The 25,930-nt window shown below is 49.2% G+C and overlaps 1 protein-coding gene across 1 annotated transcript in view; it reads left to right on the top strand.

Annotated features, from left to right (window-relative positions):
• DPYD (dihydropyrimidine dehydrogenase) overlaps positions 1–25,930 on the top strand; it is a 316,316-nt gene that overhangs the window by 141,292 nt on the left and 149,094 nt on the right. The window contains exons 9-12 of the mRNA XM_081122318.1: positions 4,789–4,896; positions 6,587–6,756; positions 9,616–9,826; positions 17,710–17,894. Of these exons, the coding sequence (XP_080978444.1) occupies positions 4,789–4,896; positions 6,587–6,756; positions 9,616–9,826; positions 17,710–17,894 (674 nt within the window). The remainder of the gene's footprint in view (positions 1–4,788; positions 4,897–6,586; positions 6,757–9,615; positions 9,827–17,709; positions 17,895–25,930) is intronic.

The raw sequence follows: 25,930 nt of genomic DNA, 5'->3' as shown, positions 1-25,930 counted from the left end.
TCACGATACAGTTGTAAAAGTCACGAGAGCAATTACCAATAAGAGGGTTGCCGGTGCCTGTAGTTAAGAATGTATTTGCATAAAAAATGTAGAGGTACAATTTTTAAAAATACCTTTGAGAAAGTCACTAATGCCACACGGTGAGTGTGAGCTGCGTGCGCTGGTGATGAACACGTTAGAAAGGCTCCGAGGGCAGGGTCTTAGGGGGCCTCGCCCTCTGCAGAATGCGTGTGTGGCGGCCGGAACGCCTCTCCCGCCGTGCAGCTCACCAGCCCGTGTTTCTAGGTGGCTGGCGGAGGGTGTTTTCCGTTACGTATGTCGATGGAGATAAGTGTTTTAATTACTTTTTTAATGTCTGTGCTTTTGTATTTTCTCTCCTGGCCCCTTTCACTCCCCGCTGCTGAGATTACTGCCTCATCTCCACAGCAGGTGGCTGTTGCAAATTTGTTTTCTTTGTAAGCCTGGTAGATTTATTCTGTAATATAACTGTTCCTTTTTCGTCTTCCATTATTAACGATTTCTTTACTTTGGAATATAGTATACGTGCATAGTCCTAAACGGTAATTTCCTAGCACCATCTAAGAATCCCATGTTTTTTTTTGTCTTTGCTTCTCAATGTGAGGATTAAAATGTAAGGAAATTGTTTTATAGCAAGAGCCAAATGAAAAGAGAAAAAAGAAGGGAGTGGGGTAAGTAAAAGAGAAAGGGCCCAAGAGGTAAATCATACGTTAGCAAACAATACCAAACGGGCGGGGAGGAGCCTGTGGCAGTTGTAGGAAATCACGTCAATGTCTTTCCTAGAAGAGGTTTAACAAGACCTACGTTTCTACTAAGATATAATTTTAATTATTAAAATAACTTCCACTAATTAGGAGAATATTGGAAAACCACAAAATCATAAAGAAAAATACTTTATCTTCTAATCCAAAATTTTGTCGTTGGGGTTGTTTTATTTGTCCCTTTGTATAGAGAGAACAGTAGATATGGTGGTTCCTGGGCATAGAAATTTATTCGTCAGGAAAGTGAAATACACTCCAGGATATTTTGCCCATCTTGGAATCCTTGGGCCTTGTTTTATTAATTAAAATAAAGTCTCTATATTTTTTCCAAATGTGTAAAGAAAGTAAAAATTATGAGACTGGAAAGGAATCACATTCTTAGTTTGTTACATGGAATCACTGGATACTTTATGACAAGTATCCAGATACAAGTATCCAAATAACAAGCCCTCCATGATTTAAGCTGCTTAGGCTCAGCTGTGTCATGTGTTACCTGGTCAGCACTGTTTCCTTCCCGTGTTCACATTGTTTCTCATCTGAGGCCTGCGCTCCACCTCGGGGCCCGGTATTAAGTTCTAATACAAAGTCGTGTGACCCGGTCTCGTCAATGTGATCGAACTGGTGCATATTTTCTACAGGAAGTTATAAACGTGAACTGAAATACATTTTTAACTTAACTTTGTAGAATTATCACCTTTTCTTATTTTATTCCCTCCTTCAGTGCTTTTTAAATTTTCTTGTCTTACAAATTAAATACAAAGCGAGGACCTTATTTCAGCATCTATCAGATTTTCAAAATTGCCTGAGCGCTGTTCTCCTCTTGGCTCTGGGCTTCATTATTCTATGTTTCCGCACAGAAAAATAACCTTATGTGTTGGGGGGAAAAACCGCGATTGGAGGTGGTGACTCCATCCATAACATTTTATCTTGTTACGCTCTGACCGATTGTGTGCTGCACACCACTAATGCATCTGGTCACACGTAGAGAGAACGTAGACAACAGTCACACGAAGCAGATGTTTAATGGGGATTTGAAAGATCGATGAAATGAACACTGTTGTGATGCAAGGTGATCTGATTTCGCGCGTGTTATATCGAATCACCCCGTCCTTTCTGAATTCAGTCCGAATACTCAGAACTAAGTGTGCTTACAGTGGGGCGCCGGGAGAAAAATGAGGGGGTTTATTGGGAAAAGAAGCACAATAGGGGATCATTGATCTGTTTTCTTTCCAATCGATATATAGATCCTAGAATTATAACCCATCTGGCACTGTCGTCCCTTGAAAATAAGATACAAATCCTTTGAGTTGTATAAATGATCTTTAAGTGACAGGTGAAGAGCTTTGTGACCCATTGGGGCGCCGCGGAATGCTAGGCCTTGAAAGGGGTGTTTTACTTCTCTGTTGGAACCCCAGGTGTCTGGGCTTGATACAGAAAAGTTTACCTCTTCTAATAGGTATTAATTAGATACATACAGGGTGTCCCCCAAAAATGTATACACAGTGTATATACAATGTTTATAAAAATACATTTTATTTTCAAAATGTAATAGGACCTAGAGCTATCGGCTATTAAAGTGTGTACACATTTTGGGGGGGTACCCTCTCTGTTAATAGATACATATATTTATGATTTTATACCTCCATTTACACATCTCATAGGCACCCATTTAAAAGGCTTCTTGTGATTAGTCGCAATATATTTTGTCTTTGAAAGGGTTTACTACAAACCTTTTTGTCATGTGAGTCTTTATTTTCCGTTGTTTTTATATTTTGCCCAAGACAGTAATGATGCCCAGCGTTTGAAGGTCCTTGTAGATTTACCAGAGTGTTTTTATGTGCACATCTCTCCCTCGTTTTCGGAAAACCCCCTACATCAGGCAGGGCTGTATTCATTCCAAAATTAAGGAATTGGGGTGTCACCATAGTAATTTGACCCAGGTGCAGCTGGAGAGGGGAAATAATGAGACGGGCACCCGGTTCTCTGGGCCTTGGGCCAGGGCCCTCTGGAGCAAGGTGTGACCCCCTCCAGTTTGAAGGACGCAGTGACCATCGGGGGTCTTAGCCTTGCCGCTTCCCCGGCCTTGAGGCTCGCGTGGCTGGCGGCCATTGTGTTGTGCAGAATGGATGGGGTTAGGAGCCCCTCGTCTGGCCACAGCCTCTCAGTCCAGCCAAAGACGCTGTTTCACGGACTCGCCGCCCACCTGTCCGCACCGACCGCCTCAGTGTGTGACGTCAGTCGTGTGTATCATGGTTTAGATGAACGTTTAATTGCTTAATTCACGTGTATCCAAATGTTTCATTCCATAAATCAAGGCTTTTAGGGAGAGGATACAAATGAAAGGAAACATTCACCTCACATCTGTGCCGAGAGCTTTATGTACATTGTTGCTTTGTGTCCTGACAAAGAAAGATTGACCTGCCCAAGGTCCGGGTGGCCTGTGCGCCTCAGAACTGGAATTTTCATGCAGAAAGTCTGACTCAGAGGTTTCCCTCTTATTTAAGATGCACTTGTTTGGAAATAGTTATAGAAATAAGCCCGTTGGCATGAAGATATGTTTGCAAGACTAAATAAACAAAAATAAAGAAAAGGAATGGTCACACGGGGACGTTGCTTTAACAAAGGCTCGGGGGGAGAGCCGTGGTACACAGCCCGGCGTCCCTCCGTGAGCCTGTTTGACGAGTCTCCCTTTCGTCTGCAATTTTAATATTATCCCGCGTGTCCGCCTGTCCCCACATGAGGCTTAGACAGGGAGGACCGAGAAGCCGGGCTCCGACCGTGAGGACTGAGGTCGCACGACACGCCCCCTTCTTCCAGGAGAAAGTGGGATCTCAGATACAAAATTCTTGGAAAAGAGAGAAATGCAGGATGTTGGCCGCTAGCTGCGTTTGGTCCCCCCCAGCCAGCCAACTTGAGAGGAGTGACCTGCTCGGTGGGATCGTGTCTCCTAACATCTGCTTGTGGAGAAAGCGTGGGCGTGAGATACCGAGGACTGAGGCGCCTGCAGGGAGGTTCCCGTCCCAGAGCACCGGGGCCGGCGCCGTGTCCTGCGCTGGGCTCTCCCCTTCCCGGGGACCGTGAGGCCCCCCCAGTGACAGGTCTGTGTGATCACTGTCTTCCCCGCGGTGGCTCAGCCGTCGCTCAAGCGCGTGTCTCCGAGAACGAGCGGCGTCGCACCAGTGCTTGCTCAATTCGATTAACACCGAGCAAGTGACCCGGGAAAGGAACACGGGCAGACACGAAATCTGAGACGCCTAACCGCGTCCGACCGACCGCGGCTGCGGAGACCCGGCCCGGAGAGCTCACGCCTCCTCCGCTCCTGACCAGACACAGCAGGAGGCAGAGTATTTAATATCTTGTTCGTGCTAACTGAAGTGTGCGCAACTTAACTTACTGCGCACACAGCGGTTATTTATTCCGTAGTTGCTCCAGAGGAAAACAAAGCAGAGATGCGTATTCCAAAGAGTGTCAGATACGGGAAAGTCACCGGCAGGCCACCGAGGGGATGCACGTGAGGAGAACGTTGCGGAAAGGAATTGTCCCCGAGACAAGAGTCACGAGGGAGCTGCGGCCCAGGGCGGCCTCGGCCTCCTCCTGCCCCCAGGCGGGGACCCGGCCTCCCCCGTCCTGAGTCGGGCGCGCATGTCTAGCCTGCGAGCAGCGCTGAACGCTGGATGTGGAATGATTCATTTAGACCCCACTCGTTAGGTAGCGTCACCGTGTGTCAGGGCTTCATTCCAACCTCACGCGTGAAAAGGGCAGCACTTTGCGGTTAAAGCGTAGACTCTGCAGCGGACCGTCAGGTTGGAAGCGGGCATTGCCGCCCGCCTGCGCCCTGGCCCCCAGCAGCCTTCCTCCCTCTTCCTGTGCCTCAGTTTCCTCATATCTGATTCGCTTATAGATTTTTTCCCCCCTAAGAACCCATCAAGGATTGCAGCTTGCTGCTTTTTAAACTAATAGGAAAAGTTTCTCCGCCTGCTAATGGCATTTTATAAATTTTGTTTCCTAGGTTTGCCGGAACCCAATAAGGACCCCATCTTCCACGGCCTGACGCAGGAGCAGGGGTTTTACACATCCAAGGACTTTCTGCCTCTCGTAGCCAAAGGCAGTAAAGCAGGTAGAACATGTCGTCTTCTACTCCCGATGGTCCCTGTGCTGCTATATTATTATAAATTTACCTTAAATCCAGGCTCAGCGGGACGTTGCTCAAATCATCCCTTCATAGCACTGATATAAAGAAGAAGAGGGCCCGATCTGCCCGTGTGCTGTGTTCTGTCCACACGTCAGTCACGCGTCGTCGTGAGGCCTGTCCTGTCGTACACGCAGGACTGAGCTGCGTCATGAGAAATTGCTTCAGAGGAAGAGAGTCGCAGACACACGTTGGAAGATGTTCTCGGAAGAAATGGCAGGGCTTCAGTTTGGGAATTCTTGCATTTAATTTTTTTTCATTTTAAAAGTGGACAAATGACCCTATCGTTTGTGTCCAAGCGGGCGGAAAGAGTGTCCCTTCTAGAGCAGTGAACTTGTGAAGTTAAAGCGCTTTAATAGACGCCTCGTACGTGGCGTCTGTGTGATGTCGCTCCCTGGGCCCCGGGAACCGCCCGGAGCTAACACGGTCCTTTGCTTTATCTGGACTGGAATCGGGTCTTGATGAGAAAGAAGCTGCAATGTGTTCTCTAAAAACAGGTCATCGAAATCCTTTAAACATAGATATTTTAAAAGCCTATTTGACATCTAATTGCATGCAGGAAAGATAAAAAGTTAGTTTTCTCCCAAAATTAAAAAAAAAAAAATAACCTTTCTCTACTCGACTGTTCTGTAGACGTTTACAGGTGAAGGTGGGCACCCCGCACCCCCACCTCCCTCCTTCCAGGAGAACAGGACGGGTGTGGCTGGGACGCTTTCTGAGGAAGGTCCTAGTCCCGTGACGTATACAGGGGCCGATTCATCCCAACACAGACTCTTCCAAGCGAAATGATTGCACTTTACTGAAATGACAGGCCCATGCTGTCCATGATGCCATTTCAAAAATTATAGTAATTTATCTCATCACTGGTGTTATTTAATCCAATACCACACTCCCACTTCAAGGCACGGAGAACATGCCTTTCGCATGGACGTCAGGTCTCCGCACAGGTGCTCTTGAGAAATGCGCGTGTAGAAGGTCATTTCTCCGGTCACGCTCAGTTTTATTTTTTAAAAAAGCAAAAAACATAGAAATGTGGTAAACAGGAAAAAGTTCTATTTTAACTATTGAAAACATAGTTTAAGAAATTCTTCGGGTACCTAAAGGACACTTCCTCAGCATGTTAGTTTCTGACTTTCGAAGTTCCCCGCGTGGTTATCTAAGCGGGGCTGTGGTGAGACGTCCCTCAGGGTGACGGCTACGTAACACTTTCCTGAAATGCTGTGATTGACTAACTCCCATCGTGAGGGTCGCTGGCCCTTCTTCTAACTCAGGGAAAAGTGACGAAGCCAAGTTAAAAACACAGGCCACCTCCTTGCCCAGAGACCATTAACTGACGCCAGGGCATCAGGACCCGCACCCTCCAGGACGTGCCGTAGCCGCCCTTTTAGAAGGAAAAAAAAGTGGATTATGGGGACTGGGACTGGGACCCACACATATGGGCATATTTATAAAATGAGAATAAGACCGTCCTCCAGCAAAGCAGCATAACTGACAGCCACGCTCCCTCCCGAGCGCCGCGAGGCGCAATTTCCCTCGGCTCCGAGGACACGCATCCTCGGAGCCGAGGCGCGGGGTGGCCTCCCCACGTGAAAACGGGGCTCCTTTTGTCCATCCTCAGGCATGTGCGCCTGCCGCTCCCCGCTGCCGTCGGTCGGGGGCGCCGTGATCGTCCTGGGAGCCGGAGACACCGCCTTCGACTGCGCGACCTCGGCCCTGCGCTGTGGCGCCCGCCGCGTGTTCGTGGTCTTCAGAAAAGGCTTCGGGAACATCAGAGCCGTCCCCGAGGAGGTAAAGGGGCGTCGCGCGTGGGGGCTTGTCGGGCAGCAGATGTGGGGAGAGGAGACCGGCCCTGAGCCCTCTCTGAGTCTAAATTCTTCTGTTCTTTAAAGATTTTTTTTTTTTTAATGTCTTTATTGATTTCAGAGAGAGGAAGGGAGAGGGGGAGAGAGAGAGAGAAACATCAATGATGAGAGAGTCATTGATCGGCTGCCTCCTGCACGCCCCCCCTGGGGATCGAACCCGCAACCCCGGCATGTGCCCCGACCGGGAATCGAACCCGCGACCTCCTGGTTCATGGGTCGACGCTCAGCCACGGAACCGCGCCGGCCGGCCGGGCTCTTAGCATGTTTTTGAAATTGTGAAATGCAAATCTGAAAATTTCTGGGCTAACTGGCCCTAGTTGTTTTTCTAATTCAGACAGAGGGAAAGAAAGCGACCTTACAACACTGCTTTGTTTAAAATAAGGACTTTATCTTCGTCGATGCCCAAGCGCCTCCTACTTGCAGGGCTCACGTCCTTCGCACGCACTCAGCCGGTGGCCGTGGGCTGCGCCGAGTCTCCCGATCCGGAGCAGCAGGCACTCCTCACAAAACCTGCGGGTATCGGGAGGATGTTGCAGTTGAGACGTGAAATTTTTCAAAAGCCAAATGTGCAAGCGTCCCTCGGAGGGAGGTGGCCTTGTCACGACAGCTCACTGAGGTCAAGTCCCTCTGCTGTCAGACCGGGGAGCCAGGAGATGGCCGTTGTTGTTTTTGAAAGAGCTCTAATGTCGCGTCATTTAGAATTAGTCATTAGTCAAGGACAGGTTTGAAAGCGTCTCATGCTCACAGGTGACTGTGACTAATCAGCTGGGTGCGCGCACCAAGGACCTCTCCAACGTCCGTGCTGTTAAGAGCGATCCTGCCTCATGGCCTGCGTCTGCTTCAGGGTGGACTCCAAGACAAACTGTTGCCAACGTGAAGAATTAACAGCCCTCGTTCCTCTGCATCTCCCCTCTCCCTCCTGTGTCTCAGCCCGACACACACAGACTGCACCCACACCCGGTCCCTTTAAAGTCCGTGGAAACTGAGAAGCGGGCTCTTTGGGATTGTTCTCAGATGGTGTATTACGCGCTCGGGCTCTTGGGTGCATTTGGAAGTAACGTGATGCGTCTGTTGGTCGAGGCCTCGCCCTCCGGCCCGTCAGCACGTGTCCGTCCAGGTGCAGGCTGGTTCAGTGGTTTCGGAGGGGGGGACGTGCAGAACAAGGCACAGTCTCCTCGCCCTCGGATGACAGCTGTGAATTATTCCGAAGGCCAGGCGCAGCGGACGTGGGGTCGCCTGAGACCGTGCGCGCTGCGGGGTGTGGCAGGGAACAGCGTGACTGGATCCCACCGAGCTGTAATGGGCGGAGCTGGGAGGCCCCACAGTGGGCGCTGCAGGGACCGCCCCACCCCCTTTCTCTAACGCTGGGGTCCAGAGCCCCCCTTTGCTCCAGGATCACCTGGGGGGATCTGAAACAGTTTGCTGGGCCCTGGTTCTGCCTCAGTAGGTCTGGGTGGGCCTGGGGATTTGCAGTTTTGACAGGTTCCCCGGTGAGGCTGTGGCTGCTGGCCCCTGCCCCGAGGCGCCCTCCGTGCCGATCCCAGCGGCGGTTGGGGGCGCCCTCCGCCTTCCTTGAGAAGGCGCCCGGGCCACAGGAGAGGGGTTTGATGAGATGAGGACACGAGCGTCGTCAGCGCATTGATGTAACTCCGATCCCGGCCCTCTCTTGGGCTCCCCTGTGGCCTCACACACGTGCTTCTGACACCTTCAGGCTCCGCCGCCGCGGTCCTCGGGGAGCGCAGCCGGGCGCTGAGATGACGGGGAATCTGTTAATGATTCCCCAGCATTTCCCGCAGCTTAAAGAGGTGAGACTAACTTTCACAGGAGAACAGAAGCCCCCCAAACGCAGGATTAAACGCCGGCGACGGATCAGACAGAACCTCGGGAACGCTCCGGGCTCCAGGTGGTTGGGGATCCCTAGAAGCAGGCGAAGGCCAGGGCTCAGCAGCCGGCCGAGCGGGTGATGGTGAAGGTGGGCCGGGCGGGACTGCGCAGCCCAGTCCTTGCTGCGAGGAATGGGGCGAAACTGCTGATGGCAACGCCACGCACGAGGGGCCGGGAGCGCCTGCCATCCACAGGCTGTTTCCCAGTAGCCGCCACGTAAGATAGGACTTAGTTCTGCAGCAATTTAAGGGGGTGTCTAGACTGCGCCTTGGTGCCCTTGGCTGCCCCCTTTCCATTCGCTAAGACGGCAACGGAGTTAACTTGGATGCGCCCGAATCCATTAGTTCAGCACTGAGAAGTGGGCTGTCCTGATAATTCTACTTTATTAGTTATAACAATAAAAACAGCAGGCCCGGGTTGCCCGGGCTGTCAGTCACAGGCATCTTCATCGTTAAGGGGGCTCGGAGGTAATTAATCATGGGCTGTGCGCATGTGCGTATAAGCTCTTTGGCTCATCTCCTCCTGCCCCGCTTCCCTCGAGATCCCTCAGTCCGCTCCACGCTTCTGTGTCTCGACCTATTTTGTTCACCCGTCTGTCGTGTCCGTTAGATCCCACATCTGGGTGAGATCACGGGACAGTCTTTCTCTGACGGGCCTGTTCCGCTCAGCATAATGCGATGCCTGATGTCCAGGCCCCACGGGACGGCCCCAGCTCAAGGCCTCCCGAGTGGTCAGTGGGTTACACAGCATACATGGCCGGTGCCCGCGGCCCAGCCTGGGCTGAGCAAAAGCGCCGCGCGGGTTTCTGGGGTCTCCGCGCCTGCCGCGGAGCGCGCCGTCGGGATGGAAAGCGCGGTGGGAAGTGCAGGAGACGGCTTCAGTTTCTGCCTGTTCTGTTCAGATGGAGCTCGCCAAGGAAGAGAAGTGCGAATTCCTGCCGTTCCTGGCCCCACGGAAGGTCATCGTGAAAGGGGGGAGAATCGTGGGGATGCAGTTCGTCCGGACAGAGCAGGACGAGTCGGGGAGCTGGCGCGAGGATGGGGAGCAGAGCGTGCAGCTGAAAGCGGACGTGGTCATCAGCGCCTTCGGCTCGGTCCTCGGTGACCCTCAAGGTACGGCCGGGGCCGGGGGCCGGGTGGACTCCCAGCTTCCTCCCCGGGAGCTGTTTTCACTTAGATGTTTATTTCCTTCGGGTGGGAACGCAAGCAGCCTTGACTTAAGAGGCTTAAAAAGGTATTTAATGCTTTTTATACAGGATTATTTTTAAAGTGGGGGATTTGAAAAGAACATTAATCTCCCATTTAAGCCGATGATCAGAATACATATTCTGTCTTGTCCCAGCGTCCGCCGTGTTTCTTCCATAAGATCGGCTCTCTCCTCGGTCAGACCTGAGGAAGGAAGTGTGACAGGGAAGGTGACCCGGGCAGTCGTCAGGGATTCAGACCCTGGGGGCCCGGCCAACAGACGGAAACAGAACCGTGGGTCGGGCCCCCCGTGTCCAGCCCCCGCTGGATCCACCCAGCCAGGAAGTTCGAGCTCGGGTCATTCCTCTGGGCGCTGAGAGGAAGGGGCGGGAAACGGAAGTGTTTCGTGTGGCATCCAGCTGAACGGCCCGTCGCCGGGGGTAGACCGTTTCGCACACACGGCTCCTGGTGGCTTCCCTTTGCAAACGCTTTACCTTCCGGCACACGCTGTCGATGTGACAGCAAACTCTTTCATTTACTGAAAGGAAAATAAGAGAGAGATTTCTCTCGGGCATAGATTCACTAACAGCAGTAGCCACAGGAACCCGGCCTGTGCCCGGCGTCCTGCTCTAGCCGAGCCAGAAGGACGCTCGTGTCTGAGACGGGGGCACTTGCAGGCACATGCATGCAACAGATGAGGGAGGTCTCAGCCGGGCCTCAGGACGGCTCATCTGCAAGGCATCAGGCATCTCGGTGTCTGGAACCTTCCAGATGTTGAATGTCATCAAGATAAATGCTTCCCGATAGCGGGCTGATGGCCCGAATTTGTCACTTCTCCTCTGGATGTCTCCGTGACAAGTAGACACAGTCGCCGTGTGGTTTATTTATTCATTAACTGGGTTCAGGAAGGAAAAAAATGAGCCATGAGGAAATGGCATCATGTTACCCAAAAAATCGTCCCCTCCTTGCGACTCTGTGCATCACCAAAAACAGTAAAAGCGAAGCCGTGTTGAACCAGCAGTTCTCTGGATGGTTCGCCTATGAAACGATCGTTTAGCTCACCTGTCTAAATTTATGTTGCACAACTGACACTTCGAATAGTAAGAAAAATGCATCTTTTCCTAAGCAAACCTCAGGAAACGTAACTCAGAGAGCATGAGAAACAGCTTGTGCAACCTCAGGTGTGATTCTGCTAAGCTGAGGCTACTTAGTGTGAGTTTTTAAGTGCTTGAAAATTATGCAATTAAATAAGTACAATTAAAAACCTGTGGGTTTTTTAAAAAATGTTTTTAATTGATTTGAGAGAGAGAGAGAAACACCAGTGTGAGAGAGAAACACGAATCAGTTGCCCCCCGTAAGCAATCAGACTGCAGATTAAAGCTGCAGCCTGGGCATGTGCCCTGACCAGGGATCGAACCTCGATCTCCTGGACCCTAGGTCGATGCTCAACCGCTGAGCCACCGCAGCCGGGCAAGACATTTTATTCCTGAATTGTGCATTTACTTAGGTACAGAAATTTGTTTAAAAGAAATTCTGCTGCATGTCTTAAGGGTGCCTGAAGGGTGCCTACAGCCAGCCCATCGACGAGGGAAAGAAGAAAAACAAAGTCCTAAGATGGATATCAAAAAATAACATTAATGAGCTGCTAAAGCTAAAATTACAGGAACTTATGAAATTGGTTAAACATAAAAACCATTAAACTGTTTACTGAAGCTTCTCAGATATACTGCAGCTAATGAGCATCCTGCTATTTAAACAAGCCGGGATTGAGCACACATCGCACGGCCACGTAATTAGTCACGGCCGTCACACACGCGCGGGCTCACTTTTAAAGCTCCATTTAGGGAATCTTTTCCATTTGATTTATTTTGTTAATTAAAATATTTTTCAGTATTCGCTTATATTTTAATAATATTGTTTCTGCACGTCGTATCATTTACCACTGTTCTTATTTAGGCTTTAAATGCTGCCAGTGGGGGATCTTGTAGTAAACATTTTTCTTAACCCCTTTCTGTCATTATTTACATCACTTCACAGTCTCACGCCATATTCTGGAAAGTTCTTCCACTGGGAAGCCTGTCTAAACTATTTCGGGAGCCTGTCTACTTTTTTTTTCACTGCCTCCTAATTATCAAGAAGTATTAAGCACCCAAATGTGCATAGAATTATGATGATTATGGTCCAAATCAGATGGAAGGATGAGCCCCTCCTTCCAGGAGTTTGTGGTCGTAAGTAGATGGTGTCACTGAATATTAAATAAGAAATCAAAGTGCAGCGTGTGGGGATCCAACAGAGACTTTGCAAACAAGTCCCCACACGCGTCCTTCAAGGACACTGGCCTCCGCAAGGAGCTCTCGTCCAGGTAGAACAAAATCAGATCTTTAAGGAGTTTCGAGTTTTAAATAGATGGAATTATTGCAGAGAAATAAGGAAATCAAGGTGAAGTGCTTGGACAGGTTTAATTCTGAATTGATTAGTCGGTCAGTTTAGGAAATGAGAATGAGACTCCCCAGAGTATACACGGGAAACAGGAGTTGCTACAGGCAGTTATTGACGTCCACCTTTGTGTTTAACATGGGGAGCCCCAGCCCGTCCCAAGCATCCTGGGGAAGAAAATTAAATCTGTATCTTCACGCTGCCTGGATTCTACAAGCTTATCCAAACTGAGCATTATTTAGCCATAGCAGCGGGGACATCTAATAGTTAAATCAAGCAAGAGAAACTAGCCAACTGCCTGGTCTTCCCCAGTCAGTGTATGTGCCACTGGATAAGTTTTATTTTAGAAGCTTTAAAAATAAAAAAGGAAAATATTTGTATTTATTCCCCACAAAGAGCTGACCCTCTAATTGTGGAAATAAGACCTACGGGAAAATAATAAAGATGGGATAATGTGAGTGCTAAATAATGGAACAACAGCTATTACTTTTTTCATATTTTATCAACCAAAAAACATGCCTAGAGTTCCTTATATTCCAATGATTGGGCTAGATTCAGGGGAAAGGTGCCAACTCAGGTGTGGTTCCCAAAACTCAAGGAAAGGTTAGACGGTTGCTCATTTAACAGAAAATGTTTATGGTTAACTTAACATAAAGGCAAGAAAGATGGTTCCATTAGGAGAGATGACCTACAGGCTGTATATGTAAAGCTGGTCAGGACCAGAATCCTCTGCTGTCCCTCTAACCCTCATTGGTTTCTCCTATGGCCCCTAGTAGTGAAGTCCCAAAAGACTGTTTGGGGCACATTCCTAACTTTCTGTTGTCCCCATACTGAGTCAGTGACAAGGAGGACTTTGGAGTCAGAAATAATTGGATTCAAATACTGGCTCTGCCACCTATTGGCTGTCTTCAGGGTGATAATATCTATATTAGGTAGAGTTGTTCTGTGGTCTAAGTGAGATATGATATAGAAATACCCAGCATCATGCCTGCCTCACACAAGGGATCAATAAGTACAGCTTGCCTGGCTGGTGGCCAGTGTGGCTCAGCGGTTGTGCATAATCCCATGAACCAGGAGGTCACTGATTCCTGGTCAGGGCCCAGGCCCAAGTTGCAGGCTCAATCCCCAGGAGGGGGCATGCAGGAGGCAGCCGATCCATGTTTCTCTCTCATCCATGTTTGTATCTCTCCCTTCCTCTGTCTAAAATCAATAAAAATATATATATATTTAAAAATTTAAAAATAAATACAGCTTGCTTTTCTTAATAGTCTTCATTAGGTGAGGGCGATATAAAAATGAGATGGACGAAGTAACCAGGAGAGAGTGTCCTTTGGATGACTTGAAGCCCAAGAATGACAGTTTATAGATAAGGGGAGCCCAGATGGAGGGACATCCTGCCAATCAAGAGAGATCACAGTAATGGGATTCCACCCCTGGATGCGACAGAAAGGTGGGGGGGGGGCCAAGGTCACAGGACTTGGTGACCGTGGAGACCGTGTCTTCACTTCAGGGACAGACTGGAAGGAATAAGTGGGTGGTGAAAGCCCTGGGCAGTCAGTGTGAATGGCTGTAAGAAATCAGGTAAAGAAAGACGTTAGTATGGCAGTGAAAAAACAGAACCATGTCAAAACCAGTTTTCCAAAAGGAGAGGAGAGGAGACTGGGAGAAATGCAACATTCTAAGGAGAGTCAGAGACGATACTTGGGGTCCTGGAGGAGCAGGAAGGGGCAGGGTCAAGGCTGACTTTTGAGGGGCTATGAGAGAAAGTGACGAATCCTCGTGTGGGTGCCGTGGTGCTAAGGGAGTGGGCAGTGTCTTGCGTCAAACGCTCCGATGCCGGAGATGTGAAGACAGAACCTGTGCCATAGGCTTTGATTACTCTCGGTTGAAGGCACTGTCCGGCTTGTCCCTTTCTTACCCCAGGTTAGTTTACTTAAACGGACCTCTGACCCCCTGGCCCTGTAGTTAGAGATTATTTGCTCTTGCTGAGATTTTTGCTCTCAGCCTTGGTTTACCAGGACTGTTGCCTCATCTTGCATGTTTTTTCATTGTGCTTTGGTCCTCGTGGCTCGTAGGTTATGCAAAATTAAACAACAAGCACACAGATGAATCCATCTATGTTTTCAAGATAGCATTTTGTTATAAATGTTGAATTTTTTTAATTCTCCCCATCATTATTATAACATCTCAAAGCCAACACAGAATACGAACCTTCCTTCTTCATTGTGATTTCTGTTGCATTGTTTAGGGAGGGTTAATTTGCATTTATGCACTAAAATACAGCATCCTTGACATCCCTTTATGAACACGGAGAAATATGCTTGTCATATGCGTGTGGGCGGCTCTTCTGTGGCTATGACAGAGCCGCTCCGTCAGCTTAATTGACCTTGGCAATCTGCACCTCCTGGCGGTGTGTCCCTGAGGGACGCGCCTGCAGTGTGGAGCTGGGGCTCATTGAAGAACTTGTGTCACAATACAATTAAGTCTGTATGAAAAAAAAATCATTCCATGCATAACATTACATTGACTAAAAGTCCCTATTTCAAGACCTCTTCCTGTTTGGAAAGCTACCTCAGAGTGTCATATAAAAAAAAAAAAAAAATCTCATTCGAACATAGTAGTAATTAAAGCAGAAAATTAACATACATCTCGAATGTTTGGCATAAATTGAGGATGTTTGTGTTCTTTTTAAAGACTGTGTGAAATTCCAGGCACCCTGTCCTTTAACTCCTTTCTCTCCCACTTGCAGAATAGGACAGACAGTGAATAAGCGCGTCCTGGGGTCTCTTTGTTGAGTCTTCTTCTGTCTGTCTGTCTATCTGTGGAGCTACCTGGGCGTATGCCGGGGTCCCTTCCGGAGACTGTCTCCTGGAGGCCTGGGTAACGGCCAGATCCTAACAGAAGGGCCCCCCCACCCTGCTCGGCTAAGTTATAGATGAGAAGGACCACAGCCCTTCTACTGATACCCACTTACCTCTGCCTGCTTCTGCCCCACCCTGTACCACGAGGACTTCTGTATGAAGAAAAAATTCACGTGTTCACATTTGCACACCTGGCCGTGAAGGAGGCCCGTGCAGGTGAGGGGCCTGACGACTACGCTTCAGTGACCACAGGACGGACACCTGTGGCTGCCGGAGCTGCTGAGGGAAATCACAGGCGATGAAGGCGTAATCCCCACTTGCTCAAGCGTAGGGAGAAATCTGCACGAACCTTCCAGGATACTCTCCTGCAAAATGAGAAAATGGATGAAAGGGCTTTGATTTCCTAGCGAAATAATTTTGAATCCCGTCTCATTCCGGCATCGCCCCTGTTTCAGGTCACTACCTAGGACAGCGTTGTATCAGAGGCCTGGGCAAGGAAGGCATTTCCTACACGGGAGAATTATTTTTTAGTACGTAGGTGTATCCTGTTGCATGAGCCGTCCAGTGGTGATGGGTGACGGCACCGTCATCCCAGCAGGTTGAGTCGAGGAGCCACGCTCGCTATTGACTTTCTTGCAACTCAAGTAGCTGTCAACAGATGGAGGTGCAGATCTGTTATGCAACAGGGAGCAAGTGATAAAGGTCTCTTTTCATGTGACCTTTAAAGACATTAGAAAAATCTTCTCAAAATGCCATTCTGCACTGGAAATAATCACATGAATATTTAATTCTACTCTGGATGAAAGGTGAAGTCACATCAGAGATACAAACAGTAGCAGACTTTTAAATAAAAGCCTGAGCACAATGGCCTTGATCCCTCTGCTTGTTTCTGCATTCACGTGTCCATCGGACCCGGAGTCTCCCAACCTCCAGGACTGTCCTGGGCTCTGTGGTTCGGTTCTGAGAGACGCAGACACATCCCTGTCCTCGCGGAAACGACAGCCTTGTGGGGAAGACACAGTTGGCAGTGGCCCCTGAATGATTTTCTAAAATTCTAATATTTTTTAGGTAGAGAGTTACATACACGTACCAAGGTTTATTTTTATTTCCACTGTTGCTCAGAAGAAACTGGTTTTTGGTGTCCGAATGACATTTTTTACTTGGGTTATTTTTTTATATTTGACTCGGTGTATCCAGCAACTGACTTCCAGTGTCTTCCAGTGTCTTCTCCTTGAATGGACGTTGTTACAGTCTCTTTTTCTTGGTTTGCTTTCATTGAATTTATCGGGGTGACATTGCTTAATAAGATTATATAGGTTTCAGGTGTACAGGTCTATAAGCCACCATCTGTACTGGGTGCTCACCCCCAAGTCAAGCTCCTCCCATCACCACTTGCGCCCCCTCCCTCCCCTCCCTCCCCCCCTTTTTCTCTGGCCGGCACCACACTGTGGTCAGACTCACAGACAGAGAACAGACTGGCGGCGATCAGAGGGGAGGGGTTGAGGGCTGGGTGGGAAAAGCGAGGGACAAAGTCACATTTCCTTTTGAATGGAGGGAAGACCAGCCCCTTTAGTCCGTCCTGAGACCACCCTCGGAATTCGTGCCCCGAATGCCCGGAGGGGACATTTCCTCCCGCGCCCTGGCTCAGGTTGCCCATCACGTGCGGGGCTGTCTGCCTTTCTCTACCTCTGGGTCAGCTTCATCTCCTGGCTCATCAGGACCGCGTGTCCGGTCCCAGTCTCCTCGGGACACTTCCCTTAAAGAAGCTCGGCCTCTCCCTCGCCCCGGCCACACGTTTGGATTCATTGCCACGCAGAGAACTTAGCAGTCACGTCAGCTTGTTTGAAAGGGTTTTAAGGAGCTCTAGTGGCCCTGGTCACATTTGTTGACGTTCACAAAATAAAGAAAACGGAAATTGACAGCTAAGGGTGACTCTCTGCTGGGCCCATTCGGTTGCTCAGCAGTCGGGGCGAGCGAGTTAGTGTGAGTGTAGAGGACTTCATGTTGTGTTGTTTATAAAACTTGTTGTGAAAGAAGGAGATGGGTCACCGACCTGAATTCACAGCACAGCTTACACCTGTGATGCGCGGACGCAAGTTTGGGATCATCCGAGTAATGAGGAACCCGTGAAAATAATGGTCATGGACAAATCAAGTCTAGGAAATGCATTTTAAATCCATTTAAAGGGATTTAAATAAACTTCATATTCATTAAAGTATGTAAAGGGATGTACTGGCCTTCCTCCCGGATTCATGCTTCTTAGGCCCGAAGCGTCGCCCTGCTCTGTGGCCTTCAGTTTCTACAAGGAAGGTGTGTTGAGAGCTGGCTAAGTCCATACCCTGTGTTCTTAACTCGGACATTTCATTCACTTTCCATTTTTATGCTTCATTAAAAACAGTTGCTTGAATCCCTAGAACAATTATTAAATCATAATATTTATTAATTTGAAAATTATTGTTTCATGATGCACAGATTAATCATGTCTGTTGTCTTTCACCCCTTTTTTTTTCTCAGTAAAAGAAGCCTTGAGCCCGATCAAATTTAACAGATGGGGTCTCCCAGAAGTAGATCCGGAAACTATGCAAACCAGCGAACCCTGGGTGTTTGCGGGCGGCGATGTCGTCGGAATGGCCAACACGACCGTGGAATCGGTGAATGACGGGAAACAGGCCTCCTGGTTCATGCACAGATATATTCAGGTGGGCACCTGCGGGCAGCTCTAGTTAGGTTCATCCACTTGTTCACGTGAGCCGTTCTATAAGGTGTGTTATAACAATATGTGAAATCAGTCACATACGTATTTACTTAGAGAAAACGTGCTTATTTATGAGTGTGGAGTACAGTGTTTGGCCGACCAGACATTTCACTGACCAGTCTGTTATCTCCTAGAAGAAATGAAAGTGGAATCGGGCTCTTGTGCGAGAATTTCTCTGTAATAGACTTTTTTAGAGAAACGTGATAATTTAAAGACATCCGTGTTGGGGTTGCAGTGATTCCCATAGTTGTCTGAGAGCTCCGCTTAAATTTCATTAGGTAATTTAATCAGTTACCACTTATTGAGCAGCAGCTGTTAGGCCCACGCTTGACTTTGGGAGGGAACCAGCGTGAACAAATGAGAAGAGTCTGGCCTGGCCGGTGTGGCTCAGTGGTTGAATGTCAATCTTTGAACCAGGAGGCCACAGGTTCGGTTCCTGGTCATCCTCTCTCTCTAAAATAAATATTTTTTTTAAAAAAGAGAAGAGTCTAAGTGGTTAGAAATTTGGGCTCTGAATTAAACAGACCTGGTCGCACACCCGGTTCCAGCATTTTCGAACGGCGTGACCTTGGGCAGGCTGCTTATAGCTCCAGGACATGGTCTTCTCAGGGGTCGGTAATAATTCGAGTTGCTGCCTGTCGGGTCGCGGTGGGGATTGTGTGAGAGAATTCATGGAACGCTCTCAGATGAGAGTCTGGGCTACACGTATTTTCTGTTTACGTTATTGTGGGTTATTGGAGATCATTTCCTTTGGGTTGTTAAAATGGTGTTAGAGAAAAATTACAAAATAGGTTTGAATAGAAAGACAAAGTATAGGATTTTAACAGACGGAGACTGAACAAGGCTATTTCAAGCCATGATAAAACCATTTATTTAGTCAATTATCCATCTGTAGACATCCGTCTGTCTATCCAGGTCGTCATTCACACGCGGTCTCATTCATTCACTCCGGAAACAACAAATTTAAAGAACCAGCGCCTCCTTTATAGAGATCACTGATCACTAGGCCTATAAATGTGAATTAAAACCTGGAACTTGCCATCCATAATCTCACAGCCTGGTGGGGAAGACAGTTGTGTAAACACACATCTGACACAATAGAATGAGTGCAATAATAAAACTGTAAGGCTCGGGAGGGTGGGGGGGAGAGTGACGAATTCTGTGTGGACGTGGGATCAGCAGAAGATTCGCAACATTCAGGATGCACCTAAAGGGGAGGGTAGGGGTAAGACAAACCGGAGGACTCCTCAGTGATTTGAGTCGCTGGGACTCCGAGAGGCCACCAGGTGGGTTCTACGGGTGGTTCCCCGCACTCGGGGCTCCCAGACTCGGGTCCCGGCTGGCTGAGGCCCCAGCACGTTCTGCTGACCAGCGTGGCCTTCCGTCGGGCGCTTCCCGGATGCCCACGTTGGTGCTCTCCCCAGACGCCTTGCACCTGCGCTCAGCTGCTCTTAATTTTACCAGAAGGCAGCCTAGGCCTGGGGAGGCCCCGAGTATAGGGAATGTGCAGGGGGGGCGGGAAGAAGGATCTGTAATTCTACGGGGTTAGGACAGGCCGAGGGTACCCTACTTGGACCTTAATGGGGGCGTGTAATGGGGCCAAGTGTGTAGGGGTTATTTGCATAAGGAACTGACCCTGTCAGGCCTGGTGTTCATATAGAGAGAAACATTTTCTAATTTGTCAACATCTCCCTCCTTAAGAGGCACTGTTTTATGACATTAAGCCTGTTCTTTAATCAGCAGTCGGATACGACCTCCCCGGCACCTGTATACGTTAGTGCAGCCCGGGCGTGTCTGAGCTTTCCTCTCCCACGCGGAAGGGAAGTGCTTGATATCAGACATAATTTTGACAGTTTACCCAAAGAAAGAATATGTGGCTGGAAGGATGGCTATAGCTAGATGAAAATTTTTTTATAAATTTTAATATTTGTATTTTTACTTGCATCTTCCTAGTGGATTTATTTGTTTAACCTGTGTGTGTGTGCGCACGTGCAGATGGGTAGATAAAAGGTTCTGTTCTAGGAAAAATAAATTTAACCTCGTCAACCTTTCGTAATGATGTTCGAATTCAAGGCCTGCCCGTGGGAAACCATGAAGAAAAACATATGATATGACGTAACGGAAAATTAACTAACTGCCACTAGTATATGCTAAAGTCCTCAAGGAACACAGGTCAGCTCTGACTAAAGTTATTAGAAAAGACTCACGAGAGACGCGGCCCCCGATCCTCACGCTTCCTGGGACATGCCCTTTATTTCCGCTCGGCCCTGGCGGTGAGGCTACCACTTGCTTGGCCTCTAACATCACACGTCCTTTTGGCCACAGTGACCCTGTGAAGTTAGTATCGTTAGTGCTTGTCTCACAGCTTTAAAAAATACAGGCCGTCCAGCGATAAAGAGACCGACTCAAGGCGAGTGTCTCGTCGGCTCTGAGGCCAGGATTTGAACACAGGCGTCTGTTACTTGCCTCTCTGCGGAACCGTCTCCCGGGCACTTTTCAGCCCTGGATTCCTGGTCGTCTTGCCGATCAGGAGCCGTCCTTCCCCCACAGCGCATGTTGACATTTAAAAATGCAATAATAATGCTTTAGAACCTGGCCTGAGAGTCCCGCGGTAGTTGGAAGTGAAATCATGAGGAGACGGAGCGAGGAACCTGTATACTCCGTGCGCAGCGCAGTTCCCGTTAAACACGCCTGAACCAGGACAACTAGGGAGAGACACGGTCACCGTATGAACGCGCCACGTCTCCCGACGGCCAGAGAGCGCAGAGGGGCGTTTTGCTCAGTTCGTGTGACGAAAGGCCTGAACCTACGTGTCCATTGAGGATAAAAATGAGACATTTTAATTATATAGGTAAATCCGCGACGTTCCCGAACAGCAAATCGGTTAAATCCGGATGTTCATTGGAAAACACAGGCGCACGAAGACATTCTCTTAAACTATGAAACAAAAATCAATAATTAGCTGGTTACTCAGAAAAAGTTAAAATGGGGAACTGTACTAGGAAAAACAATTTTAACCGCATCAACCTATCATAGTGATGTTCGAATTCAAGGATATAAGCTCAGCATGTCATTTTAATCTAAAGCATGGAGATGTTTCCACATTTTCACTTCTCTTAAAAACGTAGCGCCTTGCAGCGATGACCTGCAGTGAGGAGCAGCTCAGCCCCACGAAACTGACTTTTAAAAAGTGGCTTCAGTCCCATTAATTCAAGATTGAGGGTTATGTCATTCATGTCTCCTGACTCTTCAGTGTCCTCCTGCGTATATTTTTTTAAATCTCTCATTTTCCTTTCTAATCATATTATTTATCTATGTTTGGACATATGGCTGAACATCTAGAGAGGCCAATGTATGCCTGTCAGTCTTTTATTTTTAATATATATTTTTTGATTTCAGAGAGAGAGGAAGGGAGAGAGAGAAACATCAGTGATGAGAGTCACTGACCGGCTGCCTCCTGCGTGCGCCCTGCTGGGGGCCGAGCCCGCCACCCGGGCCTGTGCCTTGACCGGGGATCGAACCCCGATCTCCGGGATCATCGGTCGATGCTCAACCCCTGAGCCATGCTGGGCGGGCTGCCCATCGATCTTTCACTTGAGAAATCCCGAGCTAACAAACAAGAATAGGAGATGGTAAGGACGCTTTGAAGACGGGGGATTTGGAATTGAGCTCAGTGCTCAAGGATCTTTGCTGTAGAGTTAATTAAATTATGTGTGTTCGTATCAATAAATGAAATCTTGCACCATCTTTGAAGTTTGAGGTTATGTGAAGGACTTTGTCTTTCTAATATCTTGAGTGACCAGTTAGTTTATTAACACTTCCTGATTTGGAGTCTCTTTAAAATGAATTATCTTTCTAACGAGGAAAGTGACCGATGTTTGTACCTGAAAGACTGATAAGAATACAACACTTTCTTACTCCTGGGGTATTTACAATTTTACTTTCTATTGGGCTCAACAAATTTCAAAATGAGCCCATGTTGTTGGCTTGTAAGAATTTTAAAGCTACTCCTCATATTTTTACGATGTGAAAACACCTAACGAACGATCCTGAGAGTCCTCATGTTGAAGTCGTCTGCGGTGGACAAAGATGAACAGTTGCTAAAAATACAACCGTCTGGGGTTTTAGGAAACAAACTCAGAGGAATGTGGATCTACGTCCGAGTCGCTGCTCCGAAGACTGTCAGAGCCAACTTTAGATACAAGACGCTTGGCATCGTCGCTGAAAATATCACTTTAATTCCACCCCGCAGAGGAGCGCCGGCGGTGTCGCACTGCCTGCAGGACCGTGATTTGCGAGCTGGGCGTTGGCGTCGCACGGGCGTCCTGGTGGAGTTTTCCGTTACCCTTTGCGGGTTCCGAGGCGGCCCGTCCGACCTCGCGGTCTCCCCGGGAAGCTAATGGGAAAGCCTGCAGCAGTCTTCCCAGGAAAGTCTCCAAATGTCAAGTGTCGTCTCTCCAGCTGTTAGATGGATGGGTACCCGAGAGGCATTTATTTGGGTGCGCAGCCTGTGAAATCTGGGCGAGGCAGGAGAAAAGGCTGTAATTTGGGGGCGAGTTTACCAGCCCTCATGATTGGCAGCCAACGGCGGCGTTCCTGCCCTTAGAGAATAAAAGGGGGGCATTGGGGGGAAAAGGGGGCCGTCTGTAATACTTTCAACAATAAAGATAAATAAAAAGTAAAGTAATTGTTGATAGATATGTAAAAACAACAAAAATATCAGAAACTAGGCCTTAAAATTGCCCCCCCCAAAAAAAGTGCCCTAAGTGGGGGCATCATCAATATGTCATATTAATTTTTTTTGTTAATCTTCACCTGAGGGTATTTTTTCTATTGATTTTTAGAGAGTAGAAGGGAGGGAGGGAGGGGGAGAGAGACACATCAGGCGGTTGCCTCCCACACGCACCCCAACAGGGGCCGGGGGTAGAACCAGCAACCCAGGTACATGCCCTTGGCCAGGAATCGAACCCGAGGCCCTGTGGTGCGAGGGCCGGCGCTCTAACCGCTGAGCCGCACTGGCCAGGGCTCATGTTAACTTTTGAATCCCCCTTAGTCTTATCCACAGGGGAGGGGAGCTTTTCGGACGACAACCTGCTGAAAATCTCGAGACCCACTGCAAGGCGTCCTCCGTCCGAGACACACAGGAGGCTCTAATCCCTGTGTTCAGGGAAGACCGAGACCGGTCATTGGCCACTGCCAGGTTGAAAACAATGAATATCGATAAAATCACAGCTTTAAATCCTAACGGATTCCGTTTGAAATGGCGTTAGCCTCCCCCCCAAACTGCTGTGGGGCTTTGTCATGGCTAAATGCTGTTTCCACGCCGAGTTTTCCCCCTCGGCCAGGATCCCAGAATTGAGACAACTCCAGCCCAGCTTCTCGCCGGGAAACGGGGCCTTTAGACCGAACTAGAATTGGATGCATGTGATCTCATTTTCACCCCTTTCGATGGGAAGTAGTCGAGTTAAATGTGCTCACAGTCAATGAGAAATGAGACCCATTTCAAGAGCTTATAAATAAACATGCAACGAACCCTGCGGTACCCTCGGCCGACGTGGCCTCCTGGATGGCGCGCTCGGGTTAATTTTTAGTGTCCTCCTCGGGTAGTATTTTTAAATAATTATTAAGTATCAGAGACATGACACTTTTTTCTATTAAAAATTCTATCTGTAATAATGTGTAGCTTCCTGGGTCTGAAGGGAGATGTGTTTTTTATACCATCCCTGTGCTATAAGAGGACATCAAGGGGAAAAAAGAAGAGCCTGTATCTAATGGAGCCGTCAGAACAAAGCGATGGAGCCGGTGCTGGAAGAAAGTACCATGACTAATAAGTAATTTTAATGCCTTTTATTGACTTTGTGTAGGGTTCCAAGCCCTTATTAAACGGCAGCGTTTGACCTGAAAAGTAATTTAAAATGAAATTGTCTCCATAAAGGCAGAATATTTCCTTACCAATAGAGCAGGGGATTGCTACTTCAGGCAGATAACTCCACATTAGAATGGGTAGGAAAAAATAACTGAAAAGCCCAACCCACGGCGGACGGGGCCTGACCTCGGCGTGTGCTGACGGAGGGAGAGAAATTAGCGGCTCGAGGTGGGGGACTCCCCCCGAAACCCCAGCACCCGACGCCTGCGGCTGCTCGGCGGTCGGCAGTGTCGCCCCAGGACAAAGTGCCGGAAACCTTCCCTTTGCTGGGGTAAAAGTTAAAATGCGAAATGATTCCATTGGACATTTTAAGCAGCATCGTTTTCTCTGCCCTCAGGGCTTTAGTAAAGCTGAGTCTTGCACAAGTTGTGAGGGATCAGACTGAAAGCATCCGGGCGCGGGAAGCGCACCCGAAGCCCAAGCCTGGCTTTTGCGCAGTTCCTCCCTCGCCGGTTCTGCATTCGGACCTTTGGGGGTCATGTGTCCCTCTGGTCTTCTCACCCCCGGCTGTGAGACGGCACCGAGTGGAGCTCCCGGCGCAAGGCCTGAAACACCTTTCACATCCCAGGGGCCTCATCCTGACCCCCACAACCCCCCTTCACATCAGGTGTCCTCTTATTATTGATCTGAGAGGGAGAGGAAAGGGGGGAGAGAAACACTGATTTGTTGCTCCACCTGTTTCTGCATCACTGGCTGATTCTTGTAGGCGCCCTGACCGGGGATCGAACCCACAACCTTGGTGCATCGGGACAACGCTCTAACCAACCGAGCCACCTGGCCAGGGCCACATTAGGTGTTTTAAAGATGAGATGAGACCAGTGAGGTTTAAAGAGGCCTAACTGACCGGTTTAGGGCCACGAGGTGCCCTCTGGGCAACCACACGGTTTTCTGACTTCTCTGCGAAACACGGGGGTTCATAGGTCAGCACAGACGCAGGTGCCGCCTGGTAGGTTGTTGACTTACAACGTTAAACGTTTTCTTCCAAGGCTTAATATTTGGCACGGTTGCTGTCACCTTTCTGAAATGTCAGCCTCTTTTGTTCCCTTCGCCGCTCTCACCTGGGTCACTCCGCCTCCTTTGTGCCCCGTGGAGCCCGGCCGTCGGCACCACCCCGTGCGGGTCACTGGGCTCCTCTCTGGTCGGTGACATCTTGTCTCCAAGTGTCACCGCCTTTGCCCCCGGGCCTGCGAATACTGTCATTGTTACCTTCCTGACTGACACTTCAGAGAATTTGTCCACACGTTGTGTGTTATCTCGGGGACCTGTGGCTGACGTACAGGCTTTTCTTAAGGCCGCCTCACTGCTGTGTCCCTTAGAGCCCGTCGGCCGGATGCAACGGAGCCCTGGCGGCGGGCTTGGCGCCGTGTTCTTGCGGGATGGTGCGACCGTTAGCAGGTGAAGGGAACCAGTGTTGCTGCGGAGGCTCGGCGGATGGGTTGGAGCATTCATTTTGAAGCTATACAGAGAGAATACTCTGTTCATGGGTCAATACTCCAGTCACCTCCTCCTGGAACCTGCTCAGATGTTATTTCATTAAAGAAGTTTCCACGGGTCCTGAATGGAAACCTGCCCCAGCCCCAGCCCCAGCCCCACGACTCCCAAACCCCGACACTCCTCATTCCGTTTCTGAGCAGAACCCACTTAAAGACGAGAGAGAGAGAGAGGAGAGCTCGCTCTGGGGTTTTCTCAGGGCACTAACCCCATCCCGAGTGCCTCACCCCCATGACTTCATCCACCCCTAAGGGACCCCCAAAAGCCCAGTCTCCAGCTCTCACCAGTTTGGGGGTTAGGCCGCAACCAGTGAGGTTGGGGGCAAATGCCGTTCTGTCCACAGCAGCTGCTACGAGAGCCGGGCCTTGGCCGTGGAGTGAAGTTTACACAGAAACAGGGATATTGAAGAGCATCGCAGGTGGCCACAGTGCCAGTGCCAATGCCCAGGGAAGGTGGCCTGGGACTGGCAGGCGTGTCTACCTGGAGGGGGCCGTCGGGAAGTTCCGAGGGGCAGGACCGGACCGCGCAGGGTCTGTGGGCAGCAGCCGGGAGTCTGCATGTTC

The sequence above is a fragment of the Miniopterus schreibersii genome (assembly GCF_964146895.1).
Source record: "Miniopterus schreibersii genome assembly, chromosome: 19".
In the NCBI taxonomy this organism is placed as follows: domain Eukaryota; kingdom Metazoa; phylum Chordata; class Mammalia; order Chiroptera; family Miniopteridae; genus Miniopterus; species Miniopterus schreibersii.
Note: the sequence above shows the minus strand (reverse complement) of the source record. Positions and strands in the feature narration are given on the sequence as shown.